At 35.3% G+C, this 16,769-nt stretch overlaps 1 protein-coding gene across 9 annotated transcripts in view; it reads left to right on the forward strand.

Annotated features, from left to right (window-relative positions):
• The window catches only part of DLG2 (discs large MAGUK scaffold protein 2), a 2,183,817-nt gene that overhangs the window by 337,894 nt on the left and 1,829,154 nt on the right, over positions 1-16,769 (forward strand). For all 9 annotated transcript variants that reach the window (XM_032295960.1, XM_032295961.1, XM_032295962.1 and 6 more), the window contains one exon: positions 12,044-12,189. In XM_032295960.1, coding sequence (XP_032151851.1) covers positions 12,044-12,189 — 146 coding nt within the window. The remainder of the gene's footprint in view (positions 1-12,043; positions 12,190-16,769) is intronic.

The following is a 16,769-nucleotide window of genomic DNA, read 5'->3' on the forward strand; positions in this document are numbered from 1 at the left end:
CCCTTCCCTTCCCTTCCCTTCCCTTCCCTTCCCTTCCCTTCCCTTCCTTTTCCTCCCCTCCCTAACCCTCCCCTCCCCTCCTCTCCTCTCTCCTTTCCTCCCCTTCTCTCCCTTTCCTTCCTCCCTCCCTCCCTCCCTCCCTCCTGCCTTCCTTCCTTCCTTCCTTCCTTCCTTCCTTCCTTCCTTCCTTCCGATTGTGCTTTGTCTAGGCATAGAAGCAGCCGGATCACATCAGAACAGTGTGGAATTTGCATTACTCTTTAGGTATGAGCATTTACTCATTCTCTCGTCTTATGTCTTCAGCATCTATTGAGTTCCATTTTGCATTAGTCCTTGGAATCTGTATTTTTCACTTGTCCCTGCTTTGTCTCTTTTATTCTCTTACTTGGTACTTGATTTGTACCTGCCAATGACCTTGCTTTCACTCTGTTTTAGGCTATGAAATTTATATTTTCATCTACATTCAACTTTAGTCCATTCCTCATATTCAACTTTATTCCTCTAGTTCCAGGTAATATTCTTAAAGAAACTTTTCTTGATGCAAAGCCTAAGATAGAATACTTACCACACCGATAAAGGCTTTATTGAAAATTCCACTTCTGTGATTCAGTGTCTAGTAGTTTTGTACTCATATGTATTGAGAGAATGATAACTTTTTACTTTGCAGAAGAGAGAGTATAGGATATGGATACAGGATAAGTGAATTAGATATAAGTATTTTATTTGACTCCCTAAGCAGAACCAAGTGTTCAGAAAAGCCCGATGGAATAGCAAGACTGTAATATCACTTCGTAACATTATTAAGTATAGCAAGATCAGCTGTGCTTTACTGTCCAGCTGAATTCAAAGCAGTTATGTGGTAAGAGAACAAGGTATTTTGGAAAAAGCATAAGGTATATGTCTTAAAGCACATATTACCATCTTTTTGTTGCAGCTGTAAGAAGAGGATACTGGCCAGGTGCTGTGGCTCATGCCTATAATCCCAGCACTTTGGGAGGCTGAGGTGGGTGGATCACCTGAGGAGTTTGAGACCAGCCTGGTCAATGTGGTGAAACCCCATATATACTAAAAGTACAAAAATTAGCTGGGCATGGTGTCAGGCACCTATAATCCCAGCTACTTTGGAGGCTGAAACAGGAAAATCACTTGAACCCAGGAGGCAGAGGTTGCAGTGAGCTGAGATTGTGCTACTGCACTCCAGCCTGGGTGACAGAGCAAGACTCTGTCTCAAAAAAAAAAAAAATCCTCTGGTGATTTCAGTAAATGTTTGGGATTAAACAGCTCTGATGAGCTATAGCCATATATGCAAATCACTAAAAGACAACTGAATCAACAGTAACAACCTCTGGTTGGCAGAGTATAGAGGTGACTGCAATTGTTCCCATAATACTATGCCTGCCAACATGAAGGCTGGAATGGGAAGAAGTGCAAAAAGCCTTTCCTCAGTCACTTTTATTCTAGCCTATGATATAATAGATGAAAAAATATGTAAATATGTTACAAATTTGGCATTATAGTTATTTTTTTATTTTACTGTGGTTAAATAATTGCAGAGCAACTCATGAGTCACACAAGAAAAGAGCCTCATGATTTAAGGATCATATTTTCTTAAGTCATGTAAAAAATCCATTTTTCCATTACTTATATTCAAAGTTTGCTTAGTGAATTTTGGTTATTTCAAAAAGGCCAAGTTTCCCTTCAAGTAAAAAAGATTTACCATTTCCAAGGATATTAAAAATCTCATCAAATGCTTGAAGGCATATATCAAAGAGGAGTTTTAAGAGTCTTTTGAGGAAAGAGTAGCATCATTTAAACAGATATGTCATGTTAGGTGGTTCTTCTTGGAAGAAGATGAAATATCTTGAGTACATGTTGAGTTTTTAAGGATGTGTTTTTAAAGACAATCCTATTTATTATAAATTTCCTTGAACATGCTGTTTGACAATTGAAGACCTAACTGTGTCAGAATCATCATTACAAAGATCAGATCTCATTTTTAAGGAGTGTAGGTTAAAAGAGAGAGAGAGATTGGACTGAATAGGGGCTATCTCAGATATCACCTAGTAGTCATTTTTTTTTCTTTTTTAGTGGATCCTAAAGGCAGAAGATTGAAATATAGCTTCTCTCAACTAAATTCCAATGAATTTAATCTAGATCAATTTAGTCAACAATAGCCCCACTAAGTACTTATTTCAATCAATAGGCAGAGTTTTTCTTTTGCCATCTTCCTTCTATTATGGGGATCTCTCACTTTATTACCCCTTCTAACCTCACTTTTCACTCTGAAGAAGAGGATTGCAGTGATTCAACAAGGGCTATTTGAATCGAGAGTATGAAATTCTTATCCCTTAAATGCTATTTCTTAAACCATGTTGCTAGTGGGCCAGAAGTTATGGACATCACCTGGGAGCTTATTAGAAATGTAAATATTCAGGCCCTGTGACCCCAGGTGATTTTTGTGTGTATTAGAGTTTGTGAACATTTTTCCACAAATTTGACAATAATTTATAGACAGATTTTTTTTTTTTTTATTGTGAGGCCAAAATGGATGCGTCTTCAAGAATCTGAGGAATTTATTTTGAATATCCTCAGAGGTGGCAAATCTTTTTATATTTGAGTAGGGAATATGCAAAATAAAAAGTGCTAGGTGCTGTGATTAAATCAAGTAGTCAAGTCATATAAAATGTAATCTAAACAATATGCAGGATTTAGCAATCCTGAGTGAGAAGAGGTTTGACTTCATTCAATGATTTTTCTTCTATTTGAGCCTTAAAAAGAGAAGAAATACAAATAAATGAAAATTACCAGGCATTCATTGTATACTTACTGAATTTAAGGATAATGCTCGGTATTAGAGTATATATGGCTGGATAGGACGTTGTCTTCATTCCTAAGGGCCTTGCTTAGGACTTAAAAATTACTTAGTGAATTGAAATGTTGAAGGCAGGTGGGTGAACAACTGGAAGGTAGAAAGAGAAATAACGATTAAGCAGATTCAAGCAATATGTTGTTGCAACAGGAGAAAAGCAGCAGCATTTTACTTTGCAGAAGAGAAAGTATGGGATATGGATACAGGATATATCCAAAGGTGGATACGAGCATTTATCTGGCTTCCTGAACAGAACCAAGTATTCAGAAAAGTCTAATGTAATTTGTAACTTCATGAAGTATAGCAAGATTAACTGTGCTATACTGTCTAGATGAATTCAAAGCAGATATGTGGTAAGAGAGCAAGGTATGTTGGAAGAAGTATAGGCGTATGTCTTAAAGCACATTTTACCATCTCTTTATTGAAGCTGTAAGAAGAGAATCCCCCACACTTTCCAAACAAACATATTTTCTTTTTGATAATAGTTGCTCGGGTGTTCTTACTACCTACTCAAGTGAACCCAGTTTTAGTAAAAATAATTTCTTGTTGAAGACATTTCATACTTAGATCTCTGACTTCACATATTGTGTTTACAAAAACTGTACTGGACCTGGGCATTGAAGGAGGATTTCTAAGTGTGGGGAAGGGGATCTGGGCCTAGAGAAGTGTGTGAGCAAGAGATGGTGAGGGCCTCAACTCTGGCAGTGGTAACGGAAGCGGGTGGTGGTGAAGAAAGAGAGTGCAAAAGAGAGATCCTTGAAAAGTGACAAGGGGATATATATCAATTATTAAAAAATAACGCTTGTTAACCAAAAGTGAAATTTGGCATTGATCATTGAATTATCATCAATTTTAAGTCATCTTTGACTTAATCATGATTATTTTCTTCAACTCTAGTAGTTGTTTAGGGCATGGAGAATAAGTAGACAAAAAACTGAAATAGACTTTGAGCACTTTGTCACATTTTGGGGTACAAGTTAATGAAGATTTGAAAGTTTAATATTAAAAATATTGTCTCTAGGGTTTTTCTAAATGTGATCAAACAACTGTTTGTTATGTTTCAAAGGATAGTTTGTTGATATAAATGCATATCATGAGTATGATAAACATACTTCCTTTTCTGAATACTTTGCACACTTAGTGTTTCAAATGTTGGTGACTTGCAAATGCTGCTCATGAAGCTGTTTGTATCCTTTAAAATGTTACAGAGAAAAAGCATCTTGAAATTTATCTACAAAAATTGTTTTTTTTTTCCATTTAATTTTATTGCATTTTAGGTTTTGGGGTACATGTGAAGAACATGCAGGATTATTGCATAGGTACATACGTGGCAGTGTGATTTGCTGCCTTCCTCCCCATCACCTACATCTGGCATCTCTCCCGTTGCTATCTCTCCCCAGCTCCCCACCCCCCACCGTCCCTCCCCTATTTCCCCCCAACTGACCCCAGTGTGTAGTGCTCCCCTCCCTGGGTCCCTGTGTTCTCATTGTTCAACACCCACCTATGAGTGAGAACATGCGGTGTTTGATCTTCTGTTCTTCTGTCCGTTTGCTGAGAATGATGGTTTCCAGGTTCATCCATGTCCCTACAAAGGACACAAACTTATTGCTTTTGATGGCTGCATAATATTCCATGGTGTATATGTGCAACATTTTCCCTGTCCAGTCTATAATCGATGGGCATTTGGGTTGTTTCCAGGTCTTTGCTATTGTAAACAGTGCTGCAATGAACATTCGTGTGCATGTGTCCTTATAGTAGAACGATTTATAATCCTTTGGATATATACCCAGTAATGGGATTGCTGGTTCAAATGGAATTTCTATTTCTAGGTCCTTCAGGATTCGCCACACTGTCTTCCACAATGGTTGAACTAATTTACACTCCCACCAACAGTGTAAAAGTGTTCCTATTTCTCCACATCCTCTCCAGCATCTGTTGTCTCCAGATTTTTTAATGATCGCCATTCTAACTGGCTTGAGATGGTATCTCAATGTAGTTTTGATTTGCATTTCTCTGGTGACCAGTGATGATGAGCATTTTTTCATATGTTTGTTGGCCTCATGTACTCTTCTTTTGTAAAGTGTCTATTCATATCCTTTGCCCACTTTTGAATGGGCTTATTTGTTTTTTTTCTTGAAAATCTGTTTTAGTTCTTTGTAAAATCTGGATATCAGCCCTTTGTCAGATGGGTAAATTGCAAAAATTTTTCCCATTCTGTTGGTTGCTGATTCACTCTAATGATTGTTTCTTTTGCTGTGCAGAAGCTGTGGAGTTTGATTAGGTCCCATTTGTCTATTTTGGCTTTTGTTGTCAATGCTTTTGGTGTTTTGGTTATGAAGTCCTTGCCTACGCCTATGTCCTGAATGGTTTTGCCTAGATTTTCTTCTAGGGTTTTTATGGTGTTAGGTCTTATGTTTAAGTCTTTAATCCATCTGGAGTTAATTTTAGTGTAAGGTGTCAGGAAGGGGTCCAGTTTCTGCTTTCTGCACATGGCTAGCCAGTTTTCCCAACACCATTTATTAAACAGGGAATTCTTTCCCCATTGCTTGTTTTTGTTTGTTTTTTCAAAGATCAGATGGTTGTAGATATGTATGTTGCCTCTGAGACCTCTGTTCTGTTCCATTTTTCTATATCTCTGTTTTGGTACCAGTACCATGCTGTTTCGATTACTGTAGCCTTGTAGTATAGTTTGAAGTCCAGTAGTGTGATGCCTCCCGCTTTGTTCTTTTTGCTTAGAATTGACTTGGCTATGTGGGCTCTCTTTTGGTTCCATATGAAGTTTAAGGTGGCTTTTTCCAGTTCTGTGAAGAAGGTCATTGGTAGCTTGATGGGGATAGCGTTGAATCTGTAAATTACTTTGGGCAGTATGGCCATTTTCACGATATTGATTCTTCCTAACCATGAACATGGAATGTTTCTCCATCTGTTTGTGTCCTCTCTTATTTCGTTGAGCAGTGGCTTGTCGTTCTCCTTGAAGAGGTCATTTATGTTCCTTGTTAGTTGTATTCCTAGGTATTTTATTCTCTTTGTGGCAATTGTGAATGGCAGTTCGTTCTTGATGTGGCCCTCTTTAAGTCTGTTATTGGTGTATAGGAATGCTTGTGATTTTTGCACATTGATTTTGTATCCTGAGACTTTGCTGAAGTTGCCTATCAGTTTCAGGAGATTTTGGGATGAGACGATGGGGCCTTCTAGATATACAATCATGTCGTCTGCAAATAGAGACAATTTGACTTCCTCCTTTCCTATTTGAATACCCTTTATTTCTTTTTCTTGCCTGATTGCTCTGGATAGAACTTTCGGTACTATATTGAATAGGAGTGGTGACAGAGGGCATCCTTGTCTAGTGCCAGATTTCAAGGGGAATGCTTCCAGTTTTTGCCCATTCAGTATGATATTGGCTGTTGGTTTGTCGTAAATAGCTTTTATTATTTTGAGATACGTTCCGTCAATACCTAGCTTATTGAGGGTTTTTTAGCATAAAGGGCTATTGAATTTTGTCAAAGGCCTTCTCTGCATCAATTGAGATAATCATGTGTTTTTTGTCTTTGGTTCTGTTTATGTGGTGAATTACGTTTATAGACTTGCATATTTTGAACCAGCCTTGCATCACCAGGATGAAGCCTACTTGATCATGGTGGATAAGCTTTTTGATGTGCTGTTGCAATCGGCTTGCTGGTATTTTATTGAAGATTTTTGCATCTATGTTCATCATGGATATTGGCCTGAAGTTTTCTTTTCTTGTTGAGTCTCTGCCAGGTTTTGGAATCAGGATGATGTTGGTCTCATAAAATGATTTGGGAAGAATTCCCTCTTTTTGTATTGTTTGGAATAGTTTCAGAAGGAATGGTACCAGCTCCTCTTTGTATGTCTGTTAGAATTCATCTGTGAATCCGTCTGGACCTGGGCTTTTTTTGGGTGGTAAGCTGTTAATTGCTGCCTCAACTTCAGACCTTGTTATGGGTCTTCAGGGTTTCGATGTCTTCGTGGTTTAGGCTTGGAAGGATGCAAGTGTCCAGGAATTTATCCATTTCTTCCAGGTTTACTAGTTTATGTGCATAGAGTTGTTTGTAATAATATCTGATGATGGTTTGAATTTCTGTGGAATCTGTGGTGATATCCCCTTTATTGTTTTATATTGCATCAATTTGGTTATCCTCTCTTTTTTTTTTTTTTATTAACCTGGTTAGTGGTCTGTCTATTTTGTTGATCTTTTCAAAAAACCAGCCCCTGGATTTATTGATTTTTTGAAGGGTTTTTTGTGTCTCTCTCTCCTTCAGTTCTGCTCTGATCTTAGCTATTTATTGTCTTCTGCTAGGTTTTGAGTTTTTTTGATCTTGTTCCTCTAGCTCTTTCACTTTTGATGATAGGGTGTCAATTTTTGATCTCTCCTTGCTTCTCATGTGGGCACTTATTGCTATATATTTTCCTCTAGAGACTGCTTTAAATGTTTCCCAGAGATTCTGGTATTTTGTGTCTTCATTCTCGTTGGTTTCGAAGAACATCTTTATTTCTGCCTTCATTTCATTGTTTATCCAGTAAACATTCAAGAGCAAGTTGTTCAGCTTCCATGAAGCTGTGCGGTTCTGGGTTAGTTTTTGAATTCTGAGTTCTAGCTTGATTGCACTGTGGTCTGAGAGACTGTTTGTTACGATTTCCGTTCTTTTGCATTTGCTCAGTAGTGATTTACTCCCAATTATGTGGTCAATTTTAGAGTAGATGTGATGTGGTGCTGAGAAGAATGTATATTCTGTGGATTTGGGGTGGAGAGTTCTGTAAATGTCTGTTAGGTTTGCTTGGTCCAGGTCTGAGTTCAAGTCCTGGATATCCTTGTTAATTTTCTGCCTGGTTGATCTGTCTAATATTGACAATGGGGTGTTAAAGCCTCCCACTATAATTGTGTGGGAATCTAAGTCTCTTTGTAAGTCATTAGGAACCCTACGGCACATAATCGTCAGATTCACCAGGGTTGAAATGAAGGAGAAAATACTAAGGGCAGCCAGAGAGAAAGGTTGGGTTACCCACAAAGGGAAGCCCATCAGACTCACAGCAGATCTCTCAGCAGAAACCCTACAAGCCAGAACAGAGTGGGGGCCAATATTCAACATCCTTAAGGAAAAGAACTTTTAACCCAGAATCTCCTTTCCAGCCAAATTAAGCTTCATAAGTGAAGGAAAAATAAAATCCTTTGTGAACATGCAAGTACTCACAGATTTCATCACCACCAGGCCTGCTTTACAAGAGCTCCTGAAAGAGGCCCTACACATATACAGGAACAACCAGTACCAGCCACTCCAAAAACATGCCAAATTGTAAAGAGAATCAACACAATGAAGAATCTGCATCAACTAATGGGCAAAACAGCCAACTAGCACCAAAATGGCAGTATCAAATTCACACATAACAGTATTAACCCTAAATGTAAATGGACTAAATACCCCAATCAAAAGACACAGAGTGGCAAATTGGATAAAAAGCCAAAACCCATCAGTGTGCTGTATCCAGGAAACCCATCTCACATGCAAGGATACACAATGGCTGAAAATAAAGTGATGGAGGAAGATTTACCAAGCAAATGGAGAGCAAAAAAAAGCAGGAGTTGCAATTCTCATCTATGATAAATTAGATTTTAAAGCAACAAAGATCAAAGGAGACAAAGAGGGACATTACATAATGGTGAAAGGATCAATGCAACACGAAGAGCTAACGATCCTAAATATATACGCACCCAATACAGGAGCACCCAGATACATAAGGCAAGTTCTTAATGCCTTACAAAAATTGTTTTATTCATTACAAGTCATTATTCTTTTAAGAGACTGCTGCTGCAGAAACGTTTACAGAAATTCTTTTTTTTTTTCTTTCTCTTTATTTTTAGTTTTTACTTTTTAAAAACAGAGTCTTGTTCTGTCACTAGAACTGGACTGCAGCGGCAGGAACGCATCTCACTGCAGCCGTGACCTCCTGGGTTCAAGCAATTCTCCTGCCTCAATTCAGGCAATTCTCTTTTGAGTAGCTAGGACAACAGGCATACACCACCATGCCCAGCTAATTCTTTTCTCTTCATTAATACATGAGGCAAGATGATGTAAACATATTTTGTTTTCTGGATTTTATCTTTTTTATTCCTTATTCCTCTGATTTTTGTCAACCAATTTAGTATCCTACCAACCTCTATGTTATTAAAAAATATGGGAAGGATTTATATCTGTACAGCTTTTACCTTCTGTTCTTATACATTTTTCAAACATGACCTCCCCACTACTTTATTGCTGATGGCAGACTAAAATTGAAGCTGCACATAAAATTTAAGAATTACTAACTTTTCTCTGTAAATTTTAATATTTATGAAACACAAATTTTTTTAATTTATAAAATATAAATTAAATTCATATAAAGTAAAACATGTAATTTATATATAATATACACAGCATAATAACAAAACAAAAATTTCTGAAATTGCTACTGACAGCTAGAAATAGATCATTATCATTAATTTGTATCTAATCATACATACTTTCCTTATCCCACTTCCTTGCCCACCGTGCCTACTTAAGTATCTTTTCATGTGTTCCTTTGCTTTTGTCTGTTTGTTTTATTACACATGTATGTATGGATGTATGTGTAAAATATGTGGTTTAGTTTTGCACATTTTTCAACTTTACAAAATTTTTTTCATATTGAAACTTTTTTCACTCAACATTATGTTTCTAAGATATGTAGTTCCATATTATCATTCATTCATTTTTACTGCTCCATACATTCCATCTTGAGAACATACCACAATTTATCTATTTTACTTTTGATGGACATTGGAATGTTTCTAATGTTTGCTATTGTAATCTATGCTGCTATGAACATTTTGGTTTACTTGTGGTGCATGTGTGCCAAAGTTTATCTAGGATGTATACTGGGTAGTAGAAATACTGAGTTATAGGATAAACAAATGTTAAATTATTTTCTGAAGTGGCTATAACAATTTGCACTTGGTAGGAATAAATAAGTTACCATGGATGCGTGTCTTTTTCTAGTCCTTGTACTGTGAGACTAAATTATTTTTATATATTTTTATATACATGGTATTTGATTATGATCTTAGTTTGTTATTTATCATCACCAATGAGGTTGAGGCTTATCTGTGACGTGTTTCTTTTCCTGTGAAATGCCTGCTCAGAATTTTTACCTATTCTTTTCTGTTGGTTTGGTTGTCTTTTCGATTTGTAGTTCTTTTCATTTCTGGATACTGTTCCTTTGTGTGCTGTGAAATTATCTTCTTTCAATTTGTACCTTGTCTTTTTGTTTTCTTTGTTGATACATATGTACATTTTATGAACAACTGCTACATAATAAACTACATATATATATATATATATATATGAAATGCATAATTTAATAGATTTGGAATATATATGCACTCTAAGCTCAAACCATATAGTAAGCATACACATCACTCTTGAAAGTTTCCTCTTATCCTTTTGTTATCCCTCCTACTCATCCCTTTATTTTATATTTTGTGTTATAATCCAATACTATGTAATGTATGTTTGCTCAAATTGCTCCAGCTTTGGCCATCTTTGGCAGCTCTTTCATGTGGTTCTTCTGTTTCTTTGATATTACCCTATTGTAGCAGGGTTGTTTCTTTGGTGACCATTTCTTTACTTGCTGGTGCTATAAGATGTTCCATGCCCATCTTATATCTCCTGCCCCAGTCCTAGGATCAGTCATTTCTCCAAGAAGCTCTGGTTTCTTTTATTGGAAAATAGTATTACTAACCAAGATCTGGGCTCCGGATGTGTTTGTTGCTACTGGGGTGTCCCTGCTTCTAGGTCCTCTTAGAAGACACAGCCAGGAATTATATATGACAGAGCTAGGAAATTTCCAAATACATAATCATTCTAAACACATTTTATCTATCTGTGTATCCTGTAGCTCTTGCAAACTTCGAGTTCATACAGATACCCTTAATTCTAATCTAACATGACAGTGTTCATTACTCTTTACCAATGCTGCACAGAGGCCAAAATCAGGGTGCTAGTTGTGTTTATTATTACTGTGGCATCATTCATCCTCTCAGCAGATGGATCAAGAAAATTATATAGATGTGTGTATAACTGACTCATGTATATACATGTCTATAAATATTCTTATATGTATTCATCTGTGTCTATATTAAGTGAAACATGTCTGCAACTCTAATGTAATATCATATGGATCATTTTAACATTTCTTGCCTGTAACTTTCTACTAGAAGAGTAGGAAACCTGATTTCCGTCATCCACCATCCATTCACTTAATTGTTCAATTTTAGTATACATGTATTGTGTTTTCAGAATTCTTCATCTGTACTTCACAGGAGGTTTGCTGTACTGCATAGACTTACCAACTAGAGTATGATGGTTTTGTGTAGTTTCTTTGACTTTGGTTTTATAGCCTCTGTTCATTTTCAAAGTTACTTAAATTAGTACTTTTTTTTCTGTTGATTTCGTGAAGGTTATTTTATACATTTGTAATACAGTTACATTCCTTTGTAACAGTCTGCATTTCATCTTGGGATCCCTGACTTCCTACATGATTTTTAAAAAATATTTGCCTACGTTAAGGTTTACTTTTTGTGCTATTGAGTTCTTTGGGTTTTGACAAATACTTCATGTTATGTGTCCAACAGTACAGTATCATTTGAGAATGTTTTTATCATTCTCTGCTTTATGTATTCAAACCTCCTTCTCTTTCACAGAACCTCTGGCAAACATGGATTTTTAAAACTGTCTCTTTAGTTTTACTTTTTCCAGATGCTATATAGGTGGAATCATACAGTATGTATCCTTTCCCGACTGGCTTCTTTAGCTTAGCAATATGCATTTAAGATTCATCTCTGTTTTTGCTTGGCTTGATAGCTCATTCCTTATTACTGGATAACATTCTATTATGTGGATTTACTATGGTTTATTCACTTTTTGAATGATTTGTTCTAGTTTTTATAATTATGAATAAAGGTTCTATAAGCATTCTAAATACAGATAAAAAGAAAATTTTCAGGATTTCTTCTGTTTTACTTTGGGATATATGTTTTTGCAGATCTTTTAATCAGCAAAATTTCTGTATGCCTATGTGTGCAGAAGCTATTTATGAAGTCATGCATTACATTTTGATGCTTTCCTCACATTTTCTCTACAGATATTCAAGAATTTTATGAGGTGACATTGCTAAATTCTCAAAAAAGTTGTGAGCAGAAGATAGAAGAAGCCAATCAAGTTTTACAGAAATGGGAGAAGACATCCCTTCTTGCTCCATGTCATGACAGACTTCAAAAATCTTCAGAGGTATGCTATTGAATCTTCTGAAAGAACTGAATAATACTAGGATTTAGGCCAGTAATGGTAGTACTAGTAATGGTAGTACTAGTAATTATTATCAACAAATGGCAACAACAATAATAGAAATGTAGTTATACCATACTGTATGCAATTTCTCATGTATGAAAATTCAGTTTTTTCAAAACATAAAATAGGGCATGGGAAGGACATGATTCTTTATATTGTTTGAGTGGGTTCTGTTAGCAGTATTGTCACAGTTTGAGCTGACTGAAGTCTAAGAGATTTTGGAATTTCAGAACATAGTTCCGTATGCTGTGGGGGAAAGAGATGGATACTAGAATAGGGAAGTGTGATCTAAGGCTCTGATTTCCATAGCAAGGGCATATATCCTGGGGCATGAATAAAATGATTAGTTGAGGTGTAGGAACAAACTATTAGAATTCCCATTTCCATTTTTAAAATCACATTCTTTAAAATTTTCTATATTTGAGTAACTTATAACATATTTTGTAGTAATGCATTTTAAAAATAAATACAAAGTAGGGTTGTTTGATCAACCGATTTTTACAGATAGAATTATGGAATCAAAAAGATTGGATACTACTGTTAGAATTAACATTTACCAAAGGCTAAGGAGAGCTGAGGCATCGCTCAGGTTCATAGCTAAGTGCTAACAGGGACAGGTCAATGGATGCTTTTAGGTGGCAGTCAATACTTTCAAGAGTGGTGATAGAACATACTGACACACGCTATTTGTCAAGATTGGAGTCGTGTAGCCAACCCCATGATTTGGAATCCTAGTGTCATAGAATCCTAGTGACAATCAATAGCATGCTGATTGCTGAGTTTCGATTGTTAACATTGAGGCCACTCATAGACTTTATGTCCTGCTCAGAGCTGATTTGTAAACTGGGAAGAACAGAACCTAATAATCACCCTAGTTACTTTAAAAAAGTTAATCATGACAATAATTTGTTAAGTAATAGATATCAACTATGTGAAATTATGCTTAAAAGCATAAAAAATAAACATCCTAATTTTAATATCTAGAAGTAATTATTTTTACTTTTTTAGTCCTTTTTTATACAAATATATGTACCTGAAATTGGGACAGTAGCATGTAGGGTGTTTTATATTTTTTGCGTTTACTGTTACACTAATAGCATTTATCCATATCATAATATTGAACATTTTTGGAAAATATTTTAATGGCTATTAATATTCCATAATTTGGAACTTATTTAAGCAGAACTTCATTCAAATTTAGGCTATCTTCAATTTCCTGCTTTGAATAATGCTGTAATGGATGTGTATGTGGATAAGCCATTTTTTTTTCTGTTTCATTAGGATTGTTTTTATAAATGAAACTATTGAGTACAATGGTATGGAATTTTTAAGTACATTTTTAAGGCTCTGGATGCATATTAACAAGGTGTTTTTAAGAACAATGCTATTAGCCATCTTTCAAAAGGGCAATCTGCCTATATCTTTAGTATCATTACTTTATTATGTAAAATATTGTCAAATTAATAGATAAAATGTTTTACTTAATGCTTTAGATTGCAATTATGTGTTCACTATTGAGAATCAACTTCTTTTATGATTATTGGCTATCTATATTTCTTTCATGATCCATTCAAGCTCTTTGTCTATTTTTCTAAGTGGTACTAGGATTCTTATTGCTTTGCAAGAGCAGTTGATTTATGAAACATGCCATCCTGTTGTCATAATTGTTATATTTGTACTGGTTTGTTTATTATTAATTTTGCTTATAATACTTTTTAACCTTCAAAATAGTTTTAATTTTTACATGATAAATTGTCACTTTAAAAAAAAATTCTTTCTTTTTTGCTTTATCTTTTTGTTTTGAGTATTCTCCAGTATTTTTTTCTAGTCTTTTATTGCTTTCATATTTTCCTTCTTTTTTAAAAAAGGTAATTAATTTATTAAATCATTTTCAGCTTTTATTTTAAATTCAGGGGTACATGAGCATGTTTGTTATATAGGTAAACTCATGTCACAGGGGTTTGTTGTAAGATTATTTCATCACCCAAGCACTAAGTACCCAATAGTCACCTTTTCTGATCCTCTCCCTCTTCCTACCATCCACCCTCTAGAAGGCATCAGTGTCTGTTTTCCCCCTCTTTGTGGCCATGTGTTCTCATCATTTTGCTCCCACTTATAAGTGATAACATGCAGTATTCGGTTTTCTGTTCCTCTGTTAGTTTGCTAAGGATGATGACTTCTAGCTTCATCTACGTTCATGCAAAGGGCATAATCTTGTTCTTTTTTATGGCTTCATAGTATTCCATGGTGTATATGTACCACATTTTCTTTATTCAGGCTACCACTGATGGACATTTAAGTTGAGTCCATGTCTTTGCTATTGTGAATAGTGCTGCAGTGAACATCTGAGTGCATGTGTCATTATGAAACAACTTAAATTTTCAAAAACATTATTCAACTTCTAGATGCATAGTCCCATATATATTGCATACAAACATAAATGATAAATATATACTTTTTATTCTAAATACAGTTGTTTTTAAAGCATTTTTTTTCTATTTTTGTGGACTCTCCTTTCACTCCCTGCTAGTACTGTATCAGCTCTATCCTCCCAACATGCCAGGTAACCCATGTTAGCAACTTGTGCATTTTTTGTTTTTTCTTTATTTTTTTATTTTTAATTATTATGGATACATAATAGCTTTACATATTTATGGGGTACATGTGATGTTTTGATACAAGCACATAATATGTGATGATTAAATCAGGGTGCTTGGGATGTCCATTCCCTCAAGCATTTATCATTTCTTTGTATTAGGAACATTCTAATTTTGCTTTTTAAATTATTTTGAAATATACAATACATTATTAATTATAGGTGCTTTATTGTTTTACTGAGCACTAGATCTGTTTCCGTCTATGTAACTGTATTTTTGCATTCATTATCTATTTCTTCTTTATTCTCCCCTCCCTACTACTCTTCCCAGACTCGTCCCCATTGTTCAGCTTTCCATCTGCATGTATACATACATTTTATTTTTTAGCTTCCACACGTGAGTGAGAACATGTGATATTTGTCTTTCTGTTCCTGGTGTATCTTACTTAACATAATGTCCTCCAAGTTCATACATATTGTTGCAAATGACAGGATTTCTTTTTTTTTTTTTTGGGTTGAATAAATTCTCATTATGTGATGTACTACATTTTCTTTATCCATTCATCTGTTGATGGACACTTCCATTGATTCTATATCTTGGCTATTGTGAATGGTGCTGCAGTAAACTTTGGAGTACAGATACTTCTTCAATATACTGAATTTCTTTATTTTATGTATATACCCAGCAGTAGAATTGCTTAATTATATGGCAGTTCTATGTTTAGCTTTTGAGGACACTCCATAGTATTCTCTACAGTTGCTGTACTAAGTTGCATTTCTACCAACAGTGTACAAGGGTTCCCCATTCTCCAAATCCTCACTAGCATCCATTATTGCCCTATCTGTATTATAAAAGCCATTTTAACTGCAGTGAGATCAAAGAGGAGGCCAGATAAAGGATAGCCTTAGAGGCTATTTGAAGGTTTTACTATGAGAGAAATAGAAACCACTGGAAAGTTTTGAGCATATGAATGAGTTGATCTGAGCTTCCCAAAAGGCATACAGAATCTCCTGTTTTTAGAAATTAGAAATATTTTATTTTTGCCTGGATCTGTTGAACTCACTATTAGTTTCCACAGGCTTCATTATTATAGCTACATATTTAGTATATATATTGAGATTGATAGCAAGAACAATGGGATCATTATTTTGGATCTCATGGAGTCCCTGTAGTATGCCTCCCAATGATTGCATTTCCTCTTGAAACAAAATCAGGTGGGCTTCTGAAGCAAAACTTTGATGTGAATTTAATAGTATGTAGGTTTGAAAGATCTGGAGGTCAAGGTTTTAGACTTTTCTTGTCTGGAAAGAAAGTGACATTGACTTGTTTGCATTCAGCTTAGAAGGATCTTAAATATAAATTTCACTTATTATTTTTTGAAATTTCATTTTCAGTGACTGGTGGATAGAAATTACTTCCTCAGCTTTTTTCTTACTTCCTCAGCATATGTGTGATAGAATTCTAGCTGCTCAACTTAAACTCTGATTTATATGAAGTTTCTGGAAAATGTAAATCAGTATCCTGATCCTCCACATCCCATAGCATTTTAACCTGTAATGTGTTGTTGATATTATAAGATGACAGGAGGAGAGTCATAATAGGGCTATTCTGTGTTGGGTTGGTGATGTTTTGAAACAAGAGGAAATATTTATTTAGGAATATAAAAGAAATGCCTTATTTAGACACATTTTAGAAGAAACATCTATTCCAAGGTTTGATTTTTTTTGTTTTCTTAGGTGTTTTGCTGAACTAGAAGTAATTCATGCCTCTATTCTATGGTATTCTATACTGAGGTACATATTACCCTTTTCCTGTCTGCCAACACTATATTAACTGATTTTTAGCTCCTAATTTTGATGAGTTTTCTGCTTAATTTATGGGGGATTTTTTTGGTGGAAAAAAGAACACAGCATCCTCCCTGCT

This window comes from Sapajus apella, unplaced genomic scaffold (genome assembly GCF_009761245.1).
Source record: "Sapajus apella isolate SASKATOON/1434 unplaced genomic scaffold, GSC_monkey_1.0 scaffold34, whole genome shotgun sequence".
Taxonomy (NCBI): Eukaryota; Metazoa; Chordata; class Mammalia; order Primates; family Cebidae; genus Sapajus; species Sapajus apella.